General features: G+C 39.7%; 1 protein-coding gene across 1 annotated transcript; it reads left to right on the forward strand.

Moving 5' to 3' along the window:
* Positions 1-16,392: 16,392 nt before the first annotated feature.
* LOC306639668 (olfactory receptor 10W1-like) lies at positions 16,393-17,337 on the forward strand (the record flags this gene model as incomplete). The annotated part of the gene is made up of 1 exon (XM_079103449.1): positions 16,393-17,337. The coding sequence occupies one exon, from the start codon at positions 16,393-16,395 to the stop codon at positions 17,335-17,337; it is 945 nt and encodes a 314-aa protein (XP_078959575.1).
* Between the last annotated feature and the right edge of the window lie 4,925 nt (positions 17,338-22,262).

The raw sequence follows: 22,262 nt of genomic DNA on the forward strand, positions 1-22,262 counted from the left end.
GTATGCTTATCAACATTTATTGTCTTGATCAATATGCATCATCTTGATTCTTGTAACTTTCAGTTTACTACCATAACTAATTTTCTCTCTTTTTCATTTTTAATTATAGCTTCCTTAGTTTTTTTATTTAATTATTTATGGAAGATATATTGAACTTGCAATTATATAAAAAATTAATATTGTGTTTAAAGTACAACTGGAATCAATGTCTCAATAATCCATGTCGAATAATAATGCATTTTCTACTGTATCACACCTAATATAATGGTTGGAAGAAATTAGCACAATTTTAACTACCTGTCCTTTCCCCTACTAATTGTTATTTCTTTGCAACACTACATAGAGTGGTCAAGATATGGATATGACCCACATGTCCATCAGTAGATAAACGGGTACAGAAAATGTGGTGTGTACATACAATGGAATATCATTCGGCTTTAAAAATAGGAGAATACTGCAGCATGAACCAAGGGGTGCAACATTGTTATAGTTAATAATACAGTTATTGTATTTAGCAAAACTTTATTATTAATGACATTGCATTGTCTGCTTAAAATTTTATGAGGGTAGATGTCTTATTATAGTATCCTTACCACAATAAAGTAAAATAAAATAGGTCCTGAAAAATGTAATGGGTGTGGACAGAGCTGGTTCTGGGAAGGAGAAAAGACTCTGATCCTATTCATCTATTTTAATCTCAGACCCTGGCTTGGTAACACCCATTCTTACCTTGATCTGCCCTTCTCTGACTCTTCTCAGTGTAGAGGGGGGAAAATGTGAGTCACATGGTCTGGGGGAAGCCAGCTGATACTGAGGGAGTTTGTCTCTACCCCATCCGATCAGCCCACTGCCACCCATTCTGGTCTTCCTGGAAATCACACTGGTGGGTACCATGATCCTGGCTGAATCGTCAGCACTGTTTTTCTTGTGGCCACCCAGAGGATGACTGGCACATACCAATGCATTACTCAGGGGCAGCTTCACCGTGAAAAAGACAGCTTCACTGAGGTGTTGGCATCCCAGGTAATGTCTATCAGGAGTGGACAGTGCCTTCTTCTTGGGACATCCTGAACACAAGGCACTCTTAATGGGACTTGGAAGTGTTGTATGGGTGCTGTTTTGTTTTGTTTCTGCTACAATGGCTTCTAATTAATCTGAGGTCATTTGCTGTGTACACTACCTCCTCATTTGACTTAGAAGTTCTGCACTTACTAGTGGTACTCTGTGTGATCACTGTTTCTTTCCCATCTACACAGCTGGTGGCCTGCATCTTCTGCATGCCATTCCCTCAAGCCACGTCACCTACTGCTTCACCCACAATGTGCCATTGCTAATAGACCTGGTCTAGGCAAGAGTTCATTCCACAAGCTGCCAGTGCAGGCAGCAGGATCACTGATCAAGCTGCTTTCTTCCTTTCATTGTCTTCTCCTCCATCTTCATAGCTGATGCTGCACTAAAGATTAGGTCTACCTCCAACATTACCAAACCTTCTCCACCTGCTCCTTCCTCCTCACAATGGCCTCAAGCCAGTGTGGTACTGTGCATTCGCATGCCCTCTCCAGGACCACCTCTCCCCTGAGCAGGACCCAGCACCACACTGACATCACCTCCAGGCAGCCCCACGCTCCACCCATTCATCCACAGCTGGAAGAACAGCAGAATGAAAGGGTCCTTGGGCAGTTTCTCACAGGAATGTTTTCTCCCAGTGAAAGAGAAAAGCAGAAGTCCCATGCTTTCTGAGAAGTTTACTAGCCAAAAATTCTGGTTAAATTCATAAGTGTCATTGTCCAGTGTTATTAAGCACCTGCTGTATTCCTAATACTTTTCTGGGTATTCAGGATACAGGGACGAATAAAACAACATTTTGGAGTGACACAGACAAATTTCAATATAGCAAAATTATCGCATGAAAAGGGTTAATGTACATAATGGATTAATATTTCTATAGGTTAATAAATGTGTTATAAATTAGCAGCTGTGGTGTTACCATATTCTTATGTAGAAAGACAGCGTGTACTGACAATGCGTTCTAGGTAGAGAATCCTAGCTGTCTCATTCTGTCAAACTCTAATCATGTCCACGGACACTGTCTAAGTGCAGAGCTTTCCTTGGGGATTGAATACCTGTCCATTCTCTTTGCACATTGCTTTAATCTGAGGGATGATCTTGCCTATTGTCTATATAACAAAGATGTATTAGCAGAGCAGTGAAATAGGGAAACAGAATATATTGAACTCCTAACAACGAATATCTTCTCAAAGTAACTGATTTTTCACTTGAATGATTTATGAAGTTCCAAACTAGTGAATTTTTCATACTCACCCACAATCTAAACAAAGATAAAATCTTATTGTAGAGGTAAACACTAGGCCTTTTGGATTTTCTTACAAGGCTCAGAAGATAATCAGTTTGTGAACTGAATCTGACTTGCTGCTGCTCCTGTGTGTGTGTTTGTGTGCTACCAGTGTTTTGTTGTTGTTGTTGTTGTTGTTATTTTGTCTTGTTTTGCTTTCCAGTGAATTTAAATGCACATGGGAATCTCACAAACATTCTGGTCTCCAGCATCCTTTCCTGTCCATTTAAAGTTTGCCTCCTGGTGCACAGACTGCTTGTGCCTTGAAGCAGCTTTGAGTTAGAACCTCTTCCTGGGGCCTCACAATAGCTTTGACAATTAATAATAATTCCATAAGGTTATGAGCCTGACTTTGGACCATAGTTCCAATGACATGTCAAAGAAAATGACAAAGGACTGACAGCCTCTTAAATCTCATTGGCATTTTGTTTTGATCATAGCAATTATGACAAGTTTTTTTTAACAATATTTAACCTAACTAGAAATTCTTCATAAAGAGTTTTGCATCAAAATACAGTCACCACACATTAGAAATAGATGCAGTTTCAAAAAATGTGATCATTCAGCATATAAAATCAGAAAAATGAGAAATTACACTCCCTTGATGAATGATTTATCCAAATGTACAAATGCCTTCTACTAGCATGTACAACTCATTAGAACAAGTTTAAAAATTAATTTTAAAAAGTCTCATTAGTTAAGAAGTTTTGCACTAACTACACAGTTTTTACTAATCAATTGTCACATTTAGAAAAAGATGAAATCTTTGGTCTCATTAGTTCTTGAAATCAATGTGACATTCTCCTAAAAAGATGGACATTTATTCTCCACTGATCTGAGGAGTTGCTCAGTTCCATTGCTGCCCATCAGAGGGCAGTATTGGATGCGATCAGAGCTGAGCTTCCACTATTTCTGCACTGACTTGGTGGGAACTTCCACGTAAATCAAGTAATTTCTCCAGACATCGGTTTCTTCAAGAACATCTCTGACGGCAGCAATTTCAAGATTCCTCCTGATTGGAAATGTTTAAATTTTAAATTCTTGTTGCATAAGACACAATGATTTTTGTTTGTTTCTTTGTTTCAGCTTCAAGTTTTTGCTAGTTCTATCACCTTTTCCCTCTATTTGATCTGCTCTTATCCCACAAGGGGAATTTTATGATTGGGTTCTTCTCATCTTTCAGGTCAAATGTCAGCTCTTTAAAGAAGATGTTTTTGAGGACCCTCCCCTAACCACTGTCCATTAGTCACCCTCTATCCTGTTAACTCATTATATTTTATTCATGGAAACTCTCCTTATCCTATCTGGCAATACCTCATTTACTTATTACACTTGTTCATTATCCTGTTGAATCAGCTTCAAAGCAAGTTTCATGAAGGTAGGCATCCTGTCTGTCTTGTTTCATTTTCATATCCCCAAAACTTGATTAGAGATGAGTATGTCTTATTACATACCTCTTTGTGTAATCAATCAATCAATCAATCAATAATGAGCCAAACTCCAAATGAGTGAACTCAAAGATTCTGTAATTATCACCTACGATAACTACCACATCTCAAAGAGAACAAAGTTTGTTCCATTATACAACATCTAATATTCTAAGGAAAAGAGAAATACAATAAAACTATTTTAAAAGATCAAGTTTTAATAGAAAAAGATAATATCTAAGTAGGGATATGATCAAAACCTACAAAACCTGCACGGTATATAGAGTGAATATGTATGCTGTCTTCAAATTCTGGAAGATCATAGTAAGGGAGTTTTTTTTTTTTTTTAATAGTAACAGAGGAAAGTTAAATGTCTGCCAAGTACTCTCTTCCAATTGTTCCTTGCTCCATAGCCAGAGCTCCCAGAGACCCCATTTCCATATTTGACATTTCTATAGCTGCAGTATTGCCAACACCTTCCCCCACACACGTGGCAAAGATAACAAATCAATCACTATATGCTCCCAATCCACAAGTCCGAATGCTGCCTGTATTAAACACCACTGCAAGCAGCTGCCCCTGGGTCTCCCCTGGTCTAGACACATTGACCTGAGGAAAAGAACCCATCCCAGCCATGCGGGCTCAGGTCCCAGAACCCTGGACTGTAGTATTGAAGTGAAAGGTAGGATCTTTGCAGATATGAAGGGGGCATGTTTTCTTGCCTTTATAAGATCCTTCGCTTGTGAGTAGGGTTCCTCTTGCACAGGTTCTAAGGCAGCTGATGATAATGCACTGTCTCCTTGACATTTGCTCCCCAGTCCTCCTGGATTTGAAATCTCGTCTCAGCACCAGCACTGTGAGAGCCATCCTTCTGCTTGCTGAAAGAAGCCTTCCTGATGTCAGCTGCCTGCCCACTGGGATCCCTGTATCTGCCCTGATTACCCTAATGCGTTTTCTCTCAATCATCTACACAGGACAGACTATGCATAATTGGCTTTTGCATCCATTTCCATCCCTAGTCATTAATTCTTCTCTGAGAATAGAACACTTCCCCTTATTATAAGTCACCCAAGGAGGCTCTAACTCCTACCAAACTCTTGCTGTTCCTCTGATCTCTGAAAGAGGAAGTTAAAGTCTGATCTCTAAATGTAGTCTTGCTGAAGTCTTAAATAAGGAACTGGTTAGACATACAGCTACTTATGTCTTGCTAGTACAAGAGAATCTTTACACAGTCCTCATCTCTACTACCCTAGTCCAGTCCACCTTTGGATCTCATATGGATTGCTTCAGTTACCTGTAAAGCATAGCATCTCTCTATCTCCAGATTTAATTCATTATTATCCCATTAGCCCACCAAAATATGACCTCCCTTCACTGAAAGAGAATGTGTGATTTCCCAAGATATGTTACTTCCACAATTTCTCTCCACTTAAACCATCAGTCTGTCCACTTGGGTAGCCTATATGATATTTGGCATGCAGCCGCTCAAGAGGAAAATTACCTAGCTCCTACCATTGCCTGACATGCAGTTAAGAAGTCGCTGCAGGGGACCCTGGGGTGGTCATGTTTGTCTAATCAGATTGTCACTCTCCCTTTAAAGTTCTTTTTGCACAATATAGAAGCAAATATAGACGGTAAACACTCACAGATATAATCATCATTACCAATACCAATACCTTTCGCAGATTCATAAGGATAAGAAAATGTCAACTTATTTCAGGGTTTAGTGAAAGAAAGTCTACTTAGGATTATTGCGATAAGAACTTGGAATGTCATTTCTGTAAATTCAGGTCAAAGTCCACAGTAAAAACTTTCTAAAAATGGCAAGTTACCATTTCCCTACAGAACAACAATGGGTATGGAGCAAGGAACTCTCACAAAGAAAAGACAAGAAGAACCAGTAGACCAGAATAGTAATATTCTCCTTAGTACCAATTTCTTTTTTTTTTTTTTTTTGGGGGGGGGGAGAACTAATTTATCAATTAATATATTAAAACAAGAAGATAGGAATCCTTTATGTTTCCAAAGTACATTCATTTTTTTATAGAACTTATAAAAAGGTAAGAAAATTTATTGACTGCAGATACTATAATGTTATCATTAAAGACCACAGAATTTGATTGTGATAGACTTCATAATTTCCATCTGTTCTCCTACTTCCCTTTCTAGAACTAAAATTACCATATTGAAACAAATCTCTGATATAAACTAAAACATCAATATAAATAATCTGCAGAAGAGCATAAATGAAAAGTGCTTCCACAGCCTTCTATGAACAGGTTTCAAACCTGAATCACTATAGTACCAATTTCTTAATGAGATGTTAATAAGAATTCACTACTCAGATCTGATCTTCAGCTTCAGGAGGCATAACTGAGGGATGCTGAGCTGAACCCACCCTGTGCCAGAGCTGCTGTTTCCATGGGTGTGTGAGAGATAAGAAGGCAAACCCCTTCCTGCAAGATGCAGGACTCCTGTGACTGGAGACTCTAGGCAAGGAAGCCCCATCAGCCCCGCCAAATCTCTCTTAGAACCATGTTGTGCTCTGAGACTCTGCCTGTCCAGCCCTCTGTCCCACCAGAGCTGATCCTGATCACAGTCCAATAGCTCATCCTGCCTCCCCTGACTTCTCCCCTTCTTTCTGATAGGTTTTTACCCCAATATCTCTTACATGTCTTATCCTGACCTGGCATCTGCTTCTCAGAGTATCCAAATCAATGCGCTTAATAACAAAGAACTGGTGGTTTATATCAGATTCTCTAGTATGTCATATTTTGTTGTATTTTTAATAGGTATAAAATAACTCTTCAGCAAAGTGGGTAGAGCCTCCACTAGGATGTGAATTCAATGCTTCCTAATTGGACCATTTTCTCAACAGCATTATTTGACAAGCAACCTCTTCAACTATATGCATATACATGTATACACACACATATACATGCAAACCCCCTATATACATAAAGATATATCTAGATATAGAAACAGATTGTCTAGGCATTAAATGTTGGCATACAGATGTATAGGGTCTATCTATCTACAGAGCGGAGAGCAGCTGTGCCTAACCCTGAATTTCTCCATTTTACAAAGCAGCAGTTTGCCATGACCTCAACACTGAACAAATACTGCACCCTAAATCACCCTGTGCCCCGAACAAGTTCTTCAGCTGGCTCCGTAATCTCATCTGGCCACCTGCAGTGACCCTTTTGCTTTCACATCTGCTCTCTGCCTTTGCTCTTGGCAGGGCCTCTAGAAACCCCATGACCACCTTAATCCTTTCTTAGCCATTTGTAACCTCTATATTATCATGCAAAATATGACGTGTGACTTGAGTGTTAGAGATACTAGTAATTAAAATTGGAAAGGAATAAACGAGACTGGAATGGCCTTGCACATGTCAATCAAGTGAACCACTGGAACTTAGTAAATTAAAGCTGATGAACAAGCTGTAGCTTGTAAATTTATTGTTGCTCAATAAATTCTGATATTGTGGAAAGACAAAAATGTGCCTGTTCTATGTTAGTGTTGATAGCATAGCCTGCTCACAACAACTGGAAGAGTCAGCAAGATTCCAATCATTAAAGAAGGAATCCAATGAGGAAACAGACCACTGGCAAAGTAATACAAAAATACATGAATTTTTTTTTTTTTTTAAGCAAAGTACACCATGTGGTGATATAGATAAGATTCAGCTCCTACCCCAGGAACCCATGAACAGATACTAAAGCTCATTCTGCCAACCCAAGGGCTGGCTTGCACCATGGTGCAAACAATTTGGGGTAAAATCCTGTTAAGGTACAATTCTGATCCATTCAGATCAAGGACCAAAGATGGGAGAGTTGGGAAGAAAAATTACCTACACTCTGCAGGGTCTCATCTCATGAGGAAATGATTGGCAAAAGAAATATACAAAGTGGAAAGAAAAAGGGAAGCAAACCTCAGGTTGCATGTCTATGATTACTCCCTGTAAGGTGGACTGTGGAGTTATATCACACCAAGAAAATATTTGAGTGGGCAAAAAAATTAACCAGGATAAAATTTTAGCTCTGTAAAGAAAGATCAGAAACAGAGTATGAAGAAAATGTCCTACAACAGTGCTGAACTCTGGGGATCCATGACACCCCACAGAGAAGGAGATCAGAAGAAAATTCTCAACAGCAGTCCCAGAGGTATGAAATTAGTTTCGAAGAATCTAACTAATGTAAATCCACTAATCCATAGAACATGAAAAGAAGAGTTACCTGCAGTATTGTTCAAAAGCCCTCTCAAGTCAATTAGGACCGACCCAGGGGTAAGCAATTAGCACTGGAAGGACTTAGAAGACATAAATCTGCAGAAAACGGAATGACAAACAGCATCATAGATGATTCCCAGGACCATGGGATCCCTATCCTAGGATCTCAGAAGACTTTAATGATCCTTGCGGGAGGAAAAACAGTGATAGGTTCTAACCAAAGACAAGAAAGACCCCAAAACATAACAGAAGATATGTTAGCAGAGGTGGTTAGCCAGAGATGAACAGGAGTGGAAGGAAAAGTCGGGAGAGACTATAAATGGGGCCCCAGTTGGGAACTGACCCAGACTTTCCCATCTTCCCCCACATTCCAGGAGTTGAGGCATAGTCTCCCTAGATGTGTGGGCACCCGCATGCTGCACAGGCCATGCTTGTGCCCACAAGCTGCTCCGAGGATCAGTTGGCCACTGTATGACCTTCTGCCAGTGACACTAGGCCAGAAAGAGCAAAGCGACCCATGTACACAGGTGCCTGCCCTCGATTTTCAACAGCATGGGCTTCCCCAAATGGTCAGCAGAGACACAAAGCATCAGAACCAGAGGCGCGGACAAGGTTTCGCCCCACTGCAATTTCCCGCCCCCTTAAAAAAAATCTATTTGGGGCACTTTGGTCCCTAGTCAATCTGCCCACCCCTCTCTCCAGGTCTGTCTTACTTTCTTTTGCCTCTCTCTCACCTTATAATAACCACCTCTGTCCCATTGTATACTACTGTGCCTGCAGCTGGGTAATCACCTAATCTTAGACAATTACACCCAAGGACCTAGAAGCACATCACAATACTCAACAGTTAATTCTCAACCTAGTGGAGAATACACCAGGGTAGGATTTCAAAACCAGGACAGACTTTATGAGACAGATGTTGATTGCACTCGGGACAGAGTAGCTCATGACATTTATAAAATGGACTCGCTCAGGACTAGGCACTGCTGTTCTCTACAGCATGGAGTCACTCATACCCAGGCACAGACTGCTTTCCACATGTATACAGAGAGAAGCGAGAGGAATAGCGCAGAGTCTGAGCTGTAGAGATGACCTCAAAATATCAACAGAAAAACCTTACGGGAAACTAATTTAATAAACATGGTTTATGTAGGTGCACTAGAGGTTTCACGTGCAATAATAGTACTATTTTTATTAATTTACCTGATACTTTGTACCAATTTGCCTATGTGCTGTAAAGGCATGGGACACAGAGGTGAACATGTATGTATAGGTTTGTTCTACAAAGTACTCGCTGTATTATTATCTGCCTTGGGCTTTGAATTCCTAGAAGAGGGGCTGGATTTGGAGCTATGGAAAAGTTTCGCAAAGTGCCTGGTGAAATACAGTAGGATGAACTAACACGAGTTCTAGTGCCAACCTTTGTTCCTATAAAGCATACATCTGGAAGGACTGTTACCTGACTTTCTACATCAGCATGGCTGGCAGTGTTTGGGGAAACTGCTGCCCTCAGGGTCCAGTTCTCAATACCACCCAGTGGGAACCTCTGTGAACAGGTCAGAAACACCCATAGGGAACAGCATCTAGTGACTCTATGTAAATCACAATTTATACATCAAACATTTGCAAATCACATCTTTTTTTCACATTGACCCACATTAAGATACCAATGTTTATTTATCTTCATTTTTACTGATCTTTCTGGAACATTGTTAACAATCCCTAGGTTTCCACTTCTTAGGTCACGTCCCCAGGGATCCTCTGCAAAGCCTCTCTGTGACATCTTTGTTTTTGTTTTGTGCTTGTCTAAAGTAGGACATGAAAATTCCTGAGATGTGGCATTTGCAGGAACTCCACAAGGAGGTCGGCCACATTAATAATGATTAACCCTGCTCACATTTCTCAATGTATTCATTTTTTTAAGTTTTTAAGTTTGATCTCTCAAAAGATCAGCTTTCTTAAAGTATGCCAGTAGGCTCAACTTCTTCCACCCAAATTCCCTTTGGGATTAATTAAATCAAGTCCCTGCAAATCAAGGGGAAAAAGTAGAATTACTTCGGCAACAAATTACTCATTCCATGAAGTATTTGGTCCATCACTACAGTATTTCCTATTGGCTTCTTTATAAAATGTGGGAAATGAGAAAGAATTTCTTGGTGGATGGGTATCTGTTTCTTCATGTATTTCTCCAAGTGTTTTTGCCTCTGGAAAATGATGAGAGGGAGTGGGGGTGTTTGTGAGATTGGGGCAATGGCTCAAATAGCACACCTTTGGAGGTGCAGTTGACACTGTCTGAACCAGGATGCAAAACCAGATCAGGCCATCCCAAAGTCACATCACTCTATTTTTCTGTGGTATGGTATTTTGCTCTGATGAGTGGCTTTTGCAATCATGCCATGCAATTTCCTGTTCCACAGTAAATTCTCCAGGCACTTACTTGAAGTCAGGAAGGAGCATGCTAAGATTTAACATCATTATTGTTGTATAATGCCTTGCTTTGCTCATAGACATATCAGGCCACAGTGAGAAATTATTCAAGAAAGTAAAAAAATAGCCCTACATATTTTCATGGTCATAAATCCTCTGCCTTAACCACCACACCCCTCAAGTTGTAAGACCATTCACTTGCCCTCTCACTTCTCCAAGCAAGGACTTACACAGACAACTCGCTTCTGAACAAAATTGTCATATAGACAAGAGTTAATCTATATTATTGAAATGAGAGATTTGGTAAGGAAGCATTCGTATTTCCTTAGATTTGATCGGGGCAAAGGATGCTCTGATTCCAGATAACCATTCTTAATTCATTTAAAATATCTCTAAGATGGAGAAGAAAATGCAGCAGGCTACCATAAGTGAATGGGAAGACTTGAAAATACATAATACAGTCAATCTACAATTCTGTGTTCACCTGCCAACCTCCTCATCTTTATCTTCAGATGTAAGATTCATTCCTTATTACAGTCTCAGACCTGAATCTTAAGTCACCTATGAAATCAATGAACAAATTGCTTTGCATACCTTCTATATGTCTAGTTCAATGATCTCAACGGGAATCAATTTTCACTTCCAGGGAAACATTTAGCAATGTCTGGAGATATTCTTGATCATCACAACTGAAGGGTAGGCACTGATGCTACTGTCACCTAGTGGGAAGAAACCATCCTACAGTGAACTAGACACCCTTCCTCCCCCACTCACCTGAAACAAATGTATATCCAAATCCAAATGTTAATAGTACCCAGGTCAGGAATCCTAGGCTAGGCTTGTGCCCCCCCTGCAATGTACATACAGTTAAGGAGAAGCAAACTTGGTCATTTCCTTTGTTGAACTTAAACACCAGTAGGAAAATCACAAGTGAATTGGGTAGCACACAAATACATATAAAACTCAAGCAGTGACGATGGCAATGATTGAAAGGTCGCAGGACACTTCAAAAGGAGCATTTCCAAAGATGAATTTGATCCTGGCGAGGTTAAAAGTTAGGGAAGTCTTCCCTAAGGAAGCTGTAATGCAACTTTGGTAAAGAATAGGGAGGAGCTACTTAGATGAAAAGGGAAGTGCTCTCCAAGTAGTGTGGACAGCAAAGGTCTGATGGTAGGAGGAAGTTTAATGAGAAAAAAGAACTGAAAGTAACACAACTAGAGAAAAGTCAGGAGGAAGATAAAATTAATGGAGAATAATTAGACCCAATGTGGCTTTCAAAGCCGTATCATGGCACATCTTTGCAATTCGTTCTAGATATCACTTTCACTGGGTCATGAACAAAGCTGAATGGAAAGCAAAGAGAATGTGCTATAGGATGAGCCAACTTCAAGTCAGCCGTTGCTGCATCTGCTCTTGGGCAAATTGCTATCAATCATTCACCTTTGAATGTAAAATAAGGATGAATCTCACTTTGCAGAATTCACATGATGATTAAATGCTTTAATATATGAATATAAGTGAAGAGTTCCTTCTTTGTTAGCATTTTGTAAGGATAAAATGAGTTAATATGGGAAATGTGTAGAGTATAAAAGAGCAGAGTAAGATGTAGCTCTTGTAACATTTTTAATGCTTTGGCATGTAGTAGTCATAATACATTTTTTTTCTTTTTTATTGGTTCTTTTTAGTTACATATGACAGGAGAATTCATTCTGATATAATTGTACAAGTATGGAATATATCTTATTCTAATTAGGACCCCATTCTTATGGACGTACATGATGGTGGAATTCATTATGGCAAATACATTGTATATCCTACCTCTTCTATGTGCTCTCTCTTCCTTTATTGGCACTAAATATACTTCAGCAATCTCTGAACTTCTCTGGTTTCTCAGTCCTGCCTGTTGGGAACTGATTGCCTACACACACACACACACACACACACACACACACACACACACTAAAAACTGTAGGTCTGAGTGAAACTGTCTTTAATAAATGGAACACTTGGTACATATATTTGTACACAGTCACATAAACATTTATATATACACGACTAATCATCATTTTTTCAAAGAAATAAATCCAATTGCTAAGACCTATGGGAGTTTCCTTGTTCTATGGAAACTTAAAGGACGATGCCATACATACAATATGGTATGTATTGGTTGAGGCACTATTCATAGCATGGCACTATGCTGAGCCCCATGGAAGGTAGGCAATACATAAAATTCAGTCTCTGTTTTGCAGAGCCATAATAATTAGGACTATGGCTGAATGATCATTGGGTGGGAGTAAACGCTCTGAAACAAGAGGTTCAACTAACCAAAGTCTGGAAACTTCATATTTTTTCAGAAAATTATTCCAGGCACTGAGGAAGTTGTTAAAGAATGCAATGCTGGTCTTTACTTAGACAACCATACTCCAGAACTTCCATGCAATAGAAGGTCCCAAGTGGACAGGCAGCTCTAGTTTGGACTCATTATCTGGTAACAGGGGAGGATATTCACAACCTCTATGGCAACTTTTCTGGGAAATGGAATTTATGAGACAAGATCCTAGATGACAAAGCAATTTACTCCTTCTGGCTTTTGCTCAGGAGCATACATAAACTCATTTCCACTGGGGAGTCTCTGCAGGATAATTTTCCTTCCTTCTTGATCCACCAGAGCACAAACATATAATATGCCAGGACCTTTCTTCTATGAGCATAACTGAGAAACCTGGTTCATATATCCCTCTCACGTCTTATCTCGAAGGTAAAAGAAAGTCTTTTTCTGCCTTCTAGATTTTGAAAACTGGAATTCACTGGGAAGCCCAAATAGCTGACTAAATGTTAATGGCTGAGCTTGAAGAAATGCTGTGGAGTTGAATAATGTTAATTTGGAAGAATAACATCAATTTGGGTAAACTTTAAATGTTAATAAAGGCCCTGTCCTCATAGGGGACCTCATACAATCCTCTGCTAGGAACCAGATAATATGAATGAAGCAGATATTATTCATATCAAACCTACAACAGACATAAGGAACAGAGGGAAGAAAACATGTATTATGCAACTTAATAGGTTTCATACATCAAAACAAGTGTTCTAAATACTTTATCTTCTTTAATCTCACCACAGCACCATTAGGTAAGTGTTATTATTCACATCTTTTAAACATGAGGAAACAGAAATTAATGTGAGATGATCTACCCAGGGGATTATGCTATTAATAGTAGGCTGAGCATGCAGCTTGGGTCTGTTTAATGCCAAATCCACTATTTCCCTTTTTCGCATAAAACCAGCTAGACGCTGGCAGTGCTGGTTCAGCCTAGACTGTGGATTTCCAGCATGGACTGAGTCCATCTCTCCCATTACAGTCTTGCCCACTGGGCTTGGGCTACCTGAGGAAGGAAGGAAGACCTTGGTGTGAGTGGAGTTCTCCTAGATGCACTGAGATCGGGGAGACCTCTGGGCACAAGGCTGAGCGCCCTTCTCTCACTTCTGCCTGCACATCATACTCACCATGTGGACATACAAGTTGATGACAGGTTGACATATCTCTAATGCTTTTGGAACCACAGGCTCCACCATTTCATGTCCCCACATTTTTTTAATGTGCTCTCTCCCATGCAGCACAAGTCAAGGAAGAAATTTCAGATGAGACCATTTCCAGAGCATAAACTATGACATACACCAAAACCAGGTCATAATAAATTTTAAAGGGAAATTAGAAAGACAAGTTGGGGCTGCAGGTCAACAGCTCTGTAGCACATGCAGGGTTCAGTGCAGAAGTGGCCGTATTGTTTAGAACACGTTGACCATGTAGAAAAGGTACAGGAGGAGGATTGCACTGACTGTTGGAGAGTCGTGTCTTCCCACACTGACGCAAGGAAGCCAAGAGGCGATGGAACCCCTGGCCATTGAAGGTTTTCTGATGTCCAAGTACTGTCTTGGAGACTCAACTTATCTAATAGGAACCAAGCTAGACGATTTCTAAGGTCCCTTCCAACACTAAGAAGACATGATCTGTGGTGGCTCTGATTTTATTACAGACTAGAGAGCATCATAAGGGTGATAAAGTGTGATGAACATCAATAAAACTCTCAACATACGTACCATGTCATGGATTTTAAGGCTCACCATCTTCATAAGGGGGACAGGACACCCTGCAGATGTCTTGCTCTTAAGTGATAGGATTTTTCCCCGAGTGCAGCCCTGTCTTAGATATCTTATTTTCCACAAAACATCCCAGATAAATAATTTCATTTTGAAATAATTTTAAAAGAGGAAATAGAAAATGAGTTATATTTTTCACAATATGTTTATCCCTTCAATATGTAATTATAGAATGTCTCAAGATAAAGGTATGCAACAAACATCATTACCCTTGCACATGTATGATTACATAAATGGTGTGACTCTACATAGTATACAACCAAAGAAATGAAAAGTTGTGCCCCATTTGTGTACAATGAATCACAAAAATAAAATTAATAAAGCACGTGAAGATAAGACAGGATGGATGCCCTTGGGCTTGCAAATAATAATAGTTTTTTTAAATAGGTTTCTATTACTATGAATAAGGCATTGTGACAGGCAGTTAACATTACTATCTTGTTTAAAGTCATAACAACTCTTTGAAGTAAATATAATTATTTCCCTATATCTCAAATTAAAAAATCATTCAGAGGAATCATGTATTGCCTCCAGCATCATGGATCCTGGAGATGAAATTATTCAAAACAAATCCTCTAATTTCAGAGGTTACTTTGCACTGATACAGTATCCCTATAAAACATGCTATAGGGAAATGTGTATTATGCTAAATGACATTAGAAATAATCCTAACCATTATTGACTTCAGACGACAAAAAGAAAATGAGTGAAACAGATACCCATTGTTAGTTGAGGAATAGATCTGAAAATCTGTGACACTGAGGTGAGTTTGTGTGAATGGTTTTTACTCCAAGTAGTGATCTGGGGATTTTTCTTCAAAGATCACAATGAATAATGGGGAATATTAAAATTTGGCGAGTTTTAACAAGATAACATTTCACTTCTTTCCTACCTTCTAAAATATGTGTTGGTTTAGGGGGGAAAAGTGGAATGGATGTGTTCTGTGAGTTATATCTCATACTTCAAGAGCTTTTCATGGAAGCTGAATGACTCCTCTCAGATTTCATGCTGGTCCTTACCAGGGAAGCATGAGGGAGTGGACTGGTCTTCCATATTCATGCCCTAACTCGCAGGAAAGGTCTTGGATCTCCAATACCTTCAGATCATGTTTTTTCTAAGACATTTCCAAATCAGGACAAAGCTATACTACAACACCCTGTCTCCTTCAATCCACTCCCTTTCCAGATTGGAAAACGATAGAGTAACCAAGAGTATGGAGGGCCTTGTTTTCTCTGCCTTTTATCTTCTAACATTGTAAAATTGAAAACTTAGTTGACCATTATGCCTGTGGGCATTTGGTTTTTCTTTCTTCACTTTCCATCACATCAACTTTTAAATCCACATATCTCTGGCTTAACACCTCAGGAGACACAGAAATAAATAAATGAATAAATACTGCATAATACATGAAAGAAGAGAGGGCTTCCTCCCTCACCTCAAAGTCTCCTAGTCCCAACAATTTCTTGATGCTTTCTTGTGAATTTACTGAAAGAATTTAACTTGCATTTCACTCCTTCTGAATGTAGTTTCTGAACTCCACCCAATTCCATGGCCACTCTCCTTCATAGCCTCTCACCCAGCTCTGGGCAGTTAGAAACCGATGTGCACGTATTTCTGTAGAAAGACTCCACAAGAATAGGCAAAAACCAAGAACTGGTTTCTTGTTTCTACTTCCAGCGTTGGTTAGTAGAATGACCTTCACAGCTCAGAGTGTAAATTCATCACGGGCTGGCAAGACACCCCCAGTCTGTCTTCCTTCTCTCCTGTGAATCCAGAGGGCAAGCTGTAGCTCAATGACCTGGGGAAATCACTCGGTGCTGATGGAGTTTGTGTTCCTGGCCTACCCCTCCTGCCCAGAGCTGCGTGCCCTGTCCTTCCTGGGGGTCAGCATGGCTTATGCATTTATCATCACTGGGAATGTGCTCATTGTGGTGTCCATCCAGAGGGAAGCCCGCCTCCACGTGCCCATGTACTATTTCCTGGGCAGCCTCTCAGGGGTGGAAATATGCTACACTGCTGTGGTGGTGCCCCACATCCTGGCCAACACCCTGCAGTCAGAGAAGACCATCACCCTCCTGGGCTGCGCCACTCAGATGGTCTTCTTCATTGGACTTGGCAGTGCTGATTGCTTCATCTTGGCTGTGATGGCCTATGACAGATATGTTGCCATTTGTCACCCCTTGCAGTACCCTCTCATCATGACCTTGACTGTCTGTGTCCGCCTGGTTGTGGCATCCGTGGTCACTGGCTTGTTCCTGTCCTTACAACTGGTGGCCTTCATCTTCTCTCTGCCCTTCTGCCAGGCCCCGGGTATTCAGCACTTCTTCTGTGATGTGCCACCAATAATGAGTCTTGTGTGTGCCAACAGCCACTTCCATGAGCTGTCGGTGCTGGTGGCAGCCACACTGGCCATTGCCGTGCCCTTCTTCCTCATCGCCACCTCCTACGCCTTCATAGTGACCGCTGTGCTCAAGATGCGCTCGGCCGCTGGCCGCCGCAGGGCCTTCTCCACCTGCTCCTCGCACCTCACCGTGGTGTCACTGCAGTACGGCTGCTGCGCCTTCGTGTACCTGCGCCCCAGCTCCAGCCACCACCCCCGGCAGGATCAGCTCATCTCGCTGGTCTACACCCTGGGCACCCCATTGCTCAACCCCCTCATCTACACGCTGAGGAACAGCGAGATGAAAGGGGCCATCGGGAAGGTGCTTGCCAGGAATTGCGGCTCCCTGAGAGGCTAGCATAGGGGGGGCCACCGCCCATCAGACCAGGGCTCGGTTCCAGCGCGTGGATGTGCTGTGCTGCTGGATTTCTCTCAGCTGATGTTCAAATCGATCTTTTAAAAAAAGTATGGATTATATACACACTGTTTAACTATGTGTGCCAAAGACCTTTGAAATACTTCTACGGTATGATCAGTAAATGCTTTTCTAGGAGAGACGTATATCAAGGGAGGTAACATTAAGATATGCAAATGGCAAGTATGAGACTGTGTGCAAACAGAAGGAGCGGGCTCATTCCATAGGTTTTAGTTTTTTTAAAAAACGTAAGAATACGATCCCCAGTACCGTGAAAGAAAGAAAGAAAGAAAGAAAGAAAGAAAGAAAGAAAGAAAGAAAGAAAGAAAGAAAGAAAGAAAGAAAGAAAGAAAGAAAGAAAGAAAGAAAGAAAGAAAGAAAGAAAGAGCGAAAGGAGGGGAGGGAGGAAGGAAGGAAGGAAGGAAGGAAGGGAGGGAGGGAGGGAGGGAGGGAGGGAGGGAGGGAGGGAGGGAGGAAGGAAGGAAGGAAGGAAGGAAGGAAGGAAGGAAGGAAGGAAGGAAGGAAGGAAGGAAGGAAGGAAGGAAGGAAGGAAGGAATTGTCTCCAGCGGTTGTGGTTAGGGAACCAGCACGCACTTACACGATAGCAACGGCAATACTCCTAGACCTAAAAGGCAAAATTGAGTCTCAGTGTTACCAGACACCAGTGAGAGCTGGATTTATGGAGGGAGATCACTAGGAGGAACTGTGACTTTAGGGGAAAAAATCCACTACAGACAGAACTATGGCCAGGAATGGAGTGAGATCATACCACCACCTCTTTCTGCTCAAAACATTCTCTCTCTTGCCCTGATCTTCCATTCGCCAAACCCTCCTGAGGCAAGAGGGTCAGGGATATGGGTGGCTGGTATCAGCCTCTTGGAGCACATGAAAAGGCATAGAAGGACCTTTAGAGTTAGACATCAACAAAGAACAAGGAGAACAAATCTGCTTATTATAGTAGTCAATGTAAAAATGAAATATGTTAACCATTCAATGTCCTCATAATAAAGAATTGATTAAACATTTTCTGCATAAATATGATTCAGCCTTATATTCATGTTTTAAAATACTAGTTATAGGAACAATAATTCATAAAATGTTTACCACATGCCAGAAATATAGACAATATAAAACATACATGCTTGAGAAGAGTCAATAAGGTTGTTAACTAACAGTATAGCATTAATCTTCAATATCTTTGCATATTTCTGTCTAATTGTATCATCAATTACTGGCAAAAGTGGGCTGAAAGCCACAACTATGATTCTGCGTTTGTCAATCCCTCCCTTTGGTTTTTGTCATTTTTTCTTTCCTGTTTGTTGAAGCTTTGTTATTAGATTAAAAAAAAAAAATGTTCAGCATTGTTAGATCTTGCTGATTATTTAACCATATTGTCATTAAGTGGTGCTCTTTTTTATTTCTGGTTATATTCCAGGTTCAAAATTCTACTTTGCCTGAGGTTAGTTCTCACATCATCTCTTCAATGAATAGTATTTACCTGATAGTTATTGTCTTTCTTTGGTTTCTACCAGTTTCGTCATATATAAGATGCCTCTTATAAAGAGCATATGCAGAAATTTAAGGGCCATATCTGCTCTCTGACATATGTAGAAGCTAGATAGAAAAACATTTTTTAAAGGTACATCACTAAAATAGATAAGAGGGGAGGGAAAAGGGAGGCCATGGGGGATAAAACTGACGAAATTATGTTATAAGCACATACACATATGTCACAATGAATCCCACTATTATGCATAATCATAATGTGCCAATAAAAAAAAATATATCTCATCTATTTCATCCTTCATTTTAATTCAGTGTTACTGGAGTGTATATATACCATCTTTCTATGTGTTGTTTATTAATCCCTTCTTTTCCATTCGATTTCTCCTTTCCAACCTCTTTTTCAATTTTTAAACTATTGTTATCTCCTCTATAAACTTTCTTGTTATATCTTTCTATTTTTTGATTGCATTCTTATCACAACCTACCATGAATTATAAGGATGCCAATTCAATAAATATGATGGAAACTTTCAAAACTTTCAAAACTGTCCTTTCATATTTGTGCTGTTATTTTACCAGTTTTAAATAAATTCCATCATAGATTATGATTGTTTTAAATATTCATTCTTAAAATTGTTTAAGTAATCTACCTTTTTGAACTTTGCAAGGAAAGTTTACTGGATATTGATTTCAAAAAAATCTCTTTTGTCTTTATTCTTTTCAAAGACGTCTTTCCATTATCTTCTGGTTCCCATTGTTTCTGATGAGAAATCATTTAATTTTTCCCTATGTGAATGTAACACTTTACATTTATCTTTGCTTTCTAGCCATATTGTATGTGCACCTAATGAAGAGGAAGTTCATTGTGTTTAATTATACATCCCAAATGTTCACTATGGTCACATTACCTGAACATCTTGAAAAATTCATTCCATAAGAGCATCAATGAGAGTCCCAAATCCCATCTAAATATCATCGGTCAAGTGTCCCTAATCTCATCCTCTAATTCATTTAAATTGAGGTCTACATGAAATTCTGAATATGAATTATCCTGGGACAAAATTCCTCTCCATCTCTACACTTGCAAACTATAAAATAAGGGAATGTGATCCTGGAACTGGATAATGGTTACAGATATTCCTATTCCAAAGAATTTTAAATATTTTGTGCTCCAAAGGATCTTTGATACCCAAAGACATCAAAAAATTATAGGCCTTTTCAAGTTTTCAAGACCCAAGAATAACCTGTGCAGGTCATATCTCCACCACCTGGTGGTCCTGAAGCTTTCCCTTCTGGACCCAAGATTTCCTCAGTAGTCCAAGAAGTCACTCTCTAGGTCCCTGGCTCTGTCTCCATGCTCATCTTTCCTTTTCCAGGGAGTGTAATGTTTTCATCTGAGTAGTTTTATCAGCTTCTTTCCTATTTGCAGAATTTGGGGAGTCTGACAGCTTTCTTTCATTTCTTCTTTTTATCTCTCCCTTTCAATACAAGCTGTCAAATTTTTCACTTATATTACTTGCACATAAATGTTTCCATGTATGTTACAGATATTTACTCCATTATTCCAGGACAGCAGTGGGGGTACTTCACATAGATTTCCTAGACTGTCCCATCTCTATTCTGGCATCTGCTGAGGTGGTTGTGGGAATCCATGAGTTAATGCTCCTAATGTCTTCAAGGACCCTCTATGAGAATGAAAAATCTGATCTATTGATCCTTCCAAAACACTTTGTAGTAAAATATTTTCCAGCCACATCCTTGATATCTCTCCAGAGCACATGTTCCTGACAGTTTAGTATCACGCAATCCAGACAGACTGGGAATCTCCCAATTCCTTTGGTTCAACGGTTCTTTCTAGAACTTGAAACATGATATCCTGGGTGAAGTTAGTTCGTTGGTGACTCTGTTCTACCTCATGATGTGGCCCTTTGGCATCCCAGTCAGTCTTGGGGAGTCACATGTTAGGTCCCTAATTTGCGCAGCTCTGGATTTGGTTTCCACTCTCTTTATCTCAGGATGCTCTCCAAACAGGCTTTATTTTCTGGGAGAAATAAAAGTGAGTCCCATGCCCTTTTGTGGTACTGTATTACTGGTTTCCATTCAATTATATCCTGCTAACAGTTTGAGATCTTGTCAACTTTTCAGGGCATTTGAGAACATGATTTTTAATCTTTTAAATATTCTGTCACCCAGCATTCTATTTATGTATTTTTGGATTTCTTAAATTTGTTCTAAATAGTTTTTCATGGTAGTAGAATGTATTTTGACATATTTATACATATATGGAGTATAACTCCTCATTCTTCTGGTTGTACATGATGTAGAATTACATTGGTTGTGTAATCATATATGTACGCAGGACAATAATATTCGATTCATTCTATCTTTCCTATTCCCATTTCTTCTCCCTTCCCTTCACTCCCTTTTGCCTAATCCAAACTACTCCTATTCTTCCCAAACCCTTACTGCAAATAAGCATTCACATATCAGACAAGACATCCTGCCTTTGTTTTGAGGGGATTGGCTTATTTCACTTAGCATGATAGCCTCCATTTCTATCCATTTAGGCAAATGACATAATTTCATTTCTCATCATGGCTGATTAGAATTCCATTGTGCATATGTGTAAAAAGTGCCGCATTTTCTTTATCCACTAGTCTGTTGAATGACATCTAGTTTGTTTCCATAGTTTAGCTATTGTGAACTGAGCCGCTACAAACATTAATGTGGATCACTGTAGAATGCTGATTTTAAATCCTTTGGGTATAAATTGAGAAGTGGGATAACTGGGTGAAATGGGTTTTATTACAAGTTTTCTGAGGAATATCAATACTGATTTCCATACTGGTTTTACCAATTTGCAGTCCCACCAGCAATGTGTGAGTGAACCTTTTCCCCACATCCTCACCAACATTTATCATTGCTTGTATTCTTGATAATTGCCCTTCTGACCAGAGTGAGGTGAACTCTCAGTGTAGTTTTAATTTATATTTCTCTAACTGCTAATGATGTTGAACATTTTTTCATGTGTTTGTTGACTAATCATAATTCTTCTTCTGTGAAGTGTCTGTTCAGTTCCTTAGCCCACTTAATAATTGTGTTGTTTGGTATCCTGGTGTTAAGTTTTTTGAGTTATTTATAAATCCTGAAGATTAATGCTCTATCTGAGGTGCAGGTGGCAAAGATTTTCTTCCATTCTGTAGGCTCTCTCTTCACATTGCTGATTGTTTCCTTTGCTGTGAAGAAACTTTTCGGTTTGATTTCATCCCATTTATTGATTCTTAATTTTACTTCTTGAAGCTTTAGGAGTCTTCTTAAGGAAGTTGTTTCCTAAACCAACATGATGTAAATTTAGACCTATT

The sequence above is a fragment of the Sciurus vulgaris genome (genome assembly GCF_902686455.1).
Source record: "Sciurus vulgaris genome assembly, chromosome: 11".
Lineage (NCBI taxonomy): Eukaryota > Metazoa > Chordata > Mammalia > Rodentia > Sciuridae > Sciurus > Sciurus vulgaris.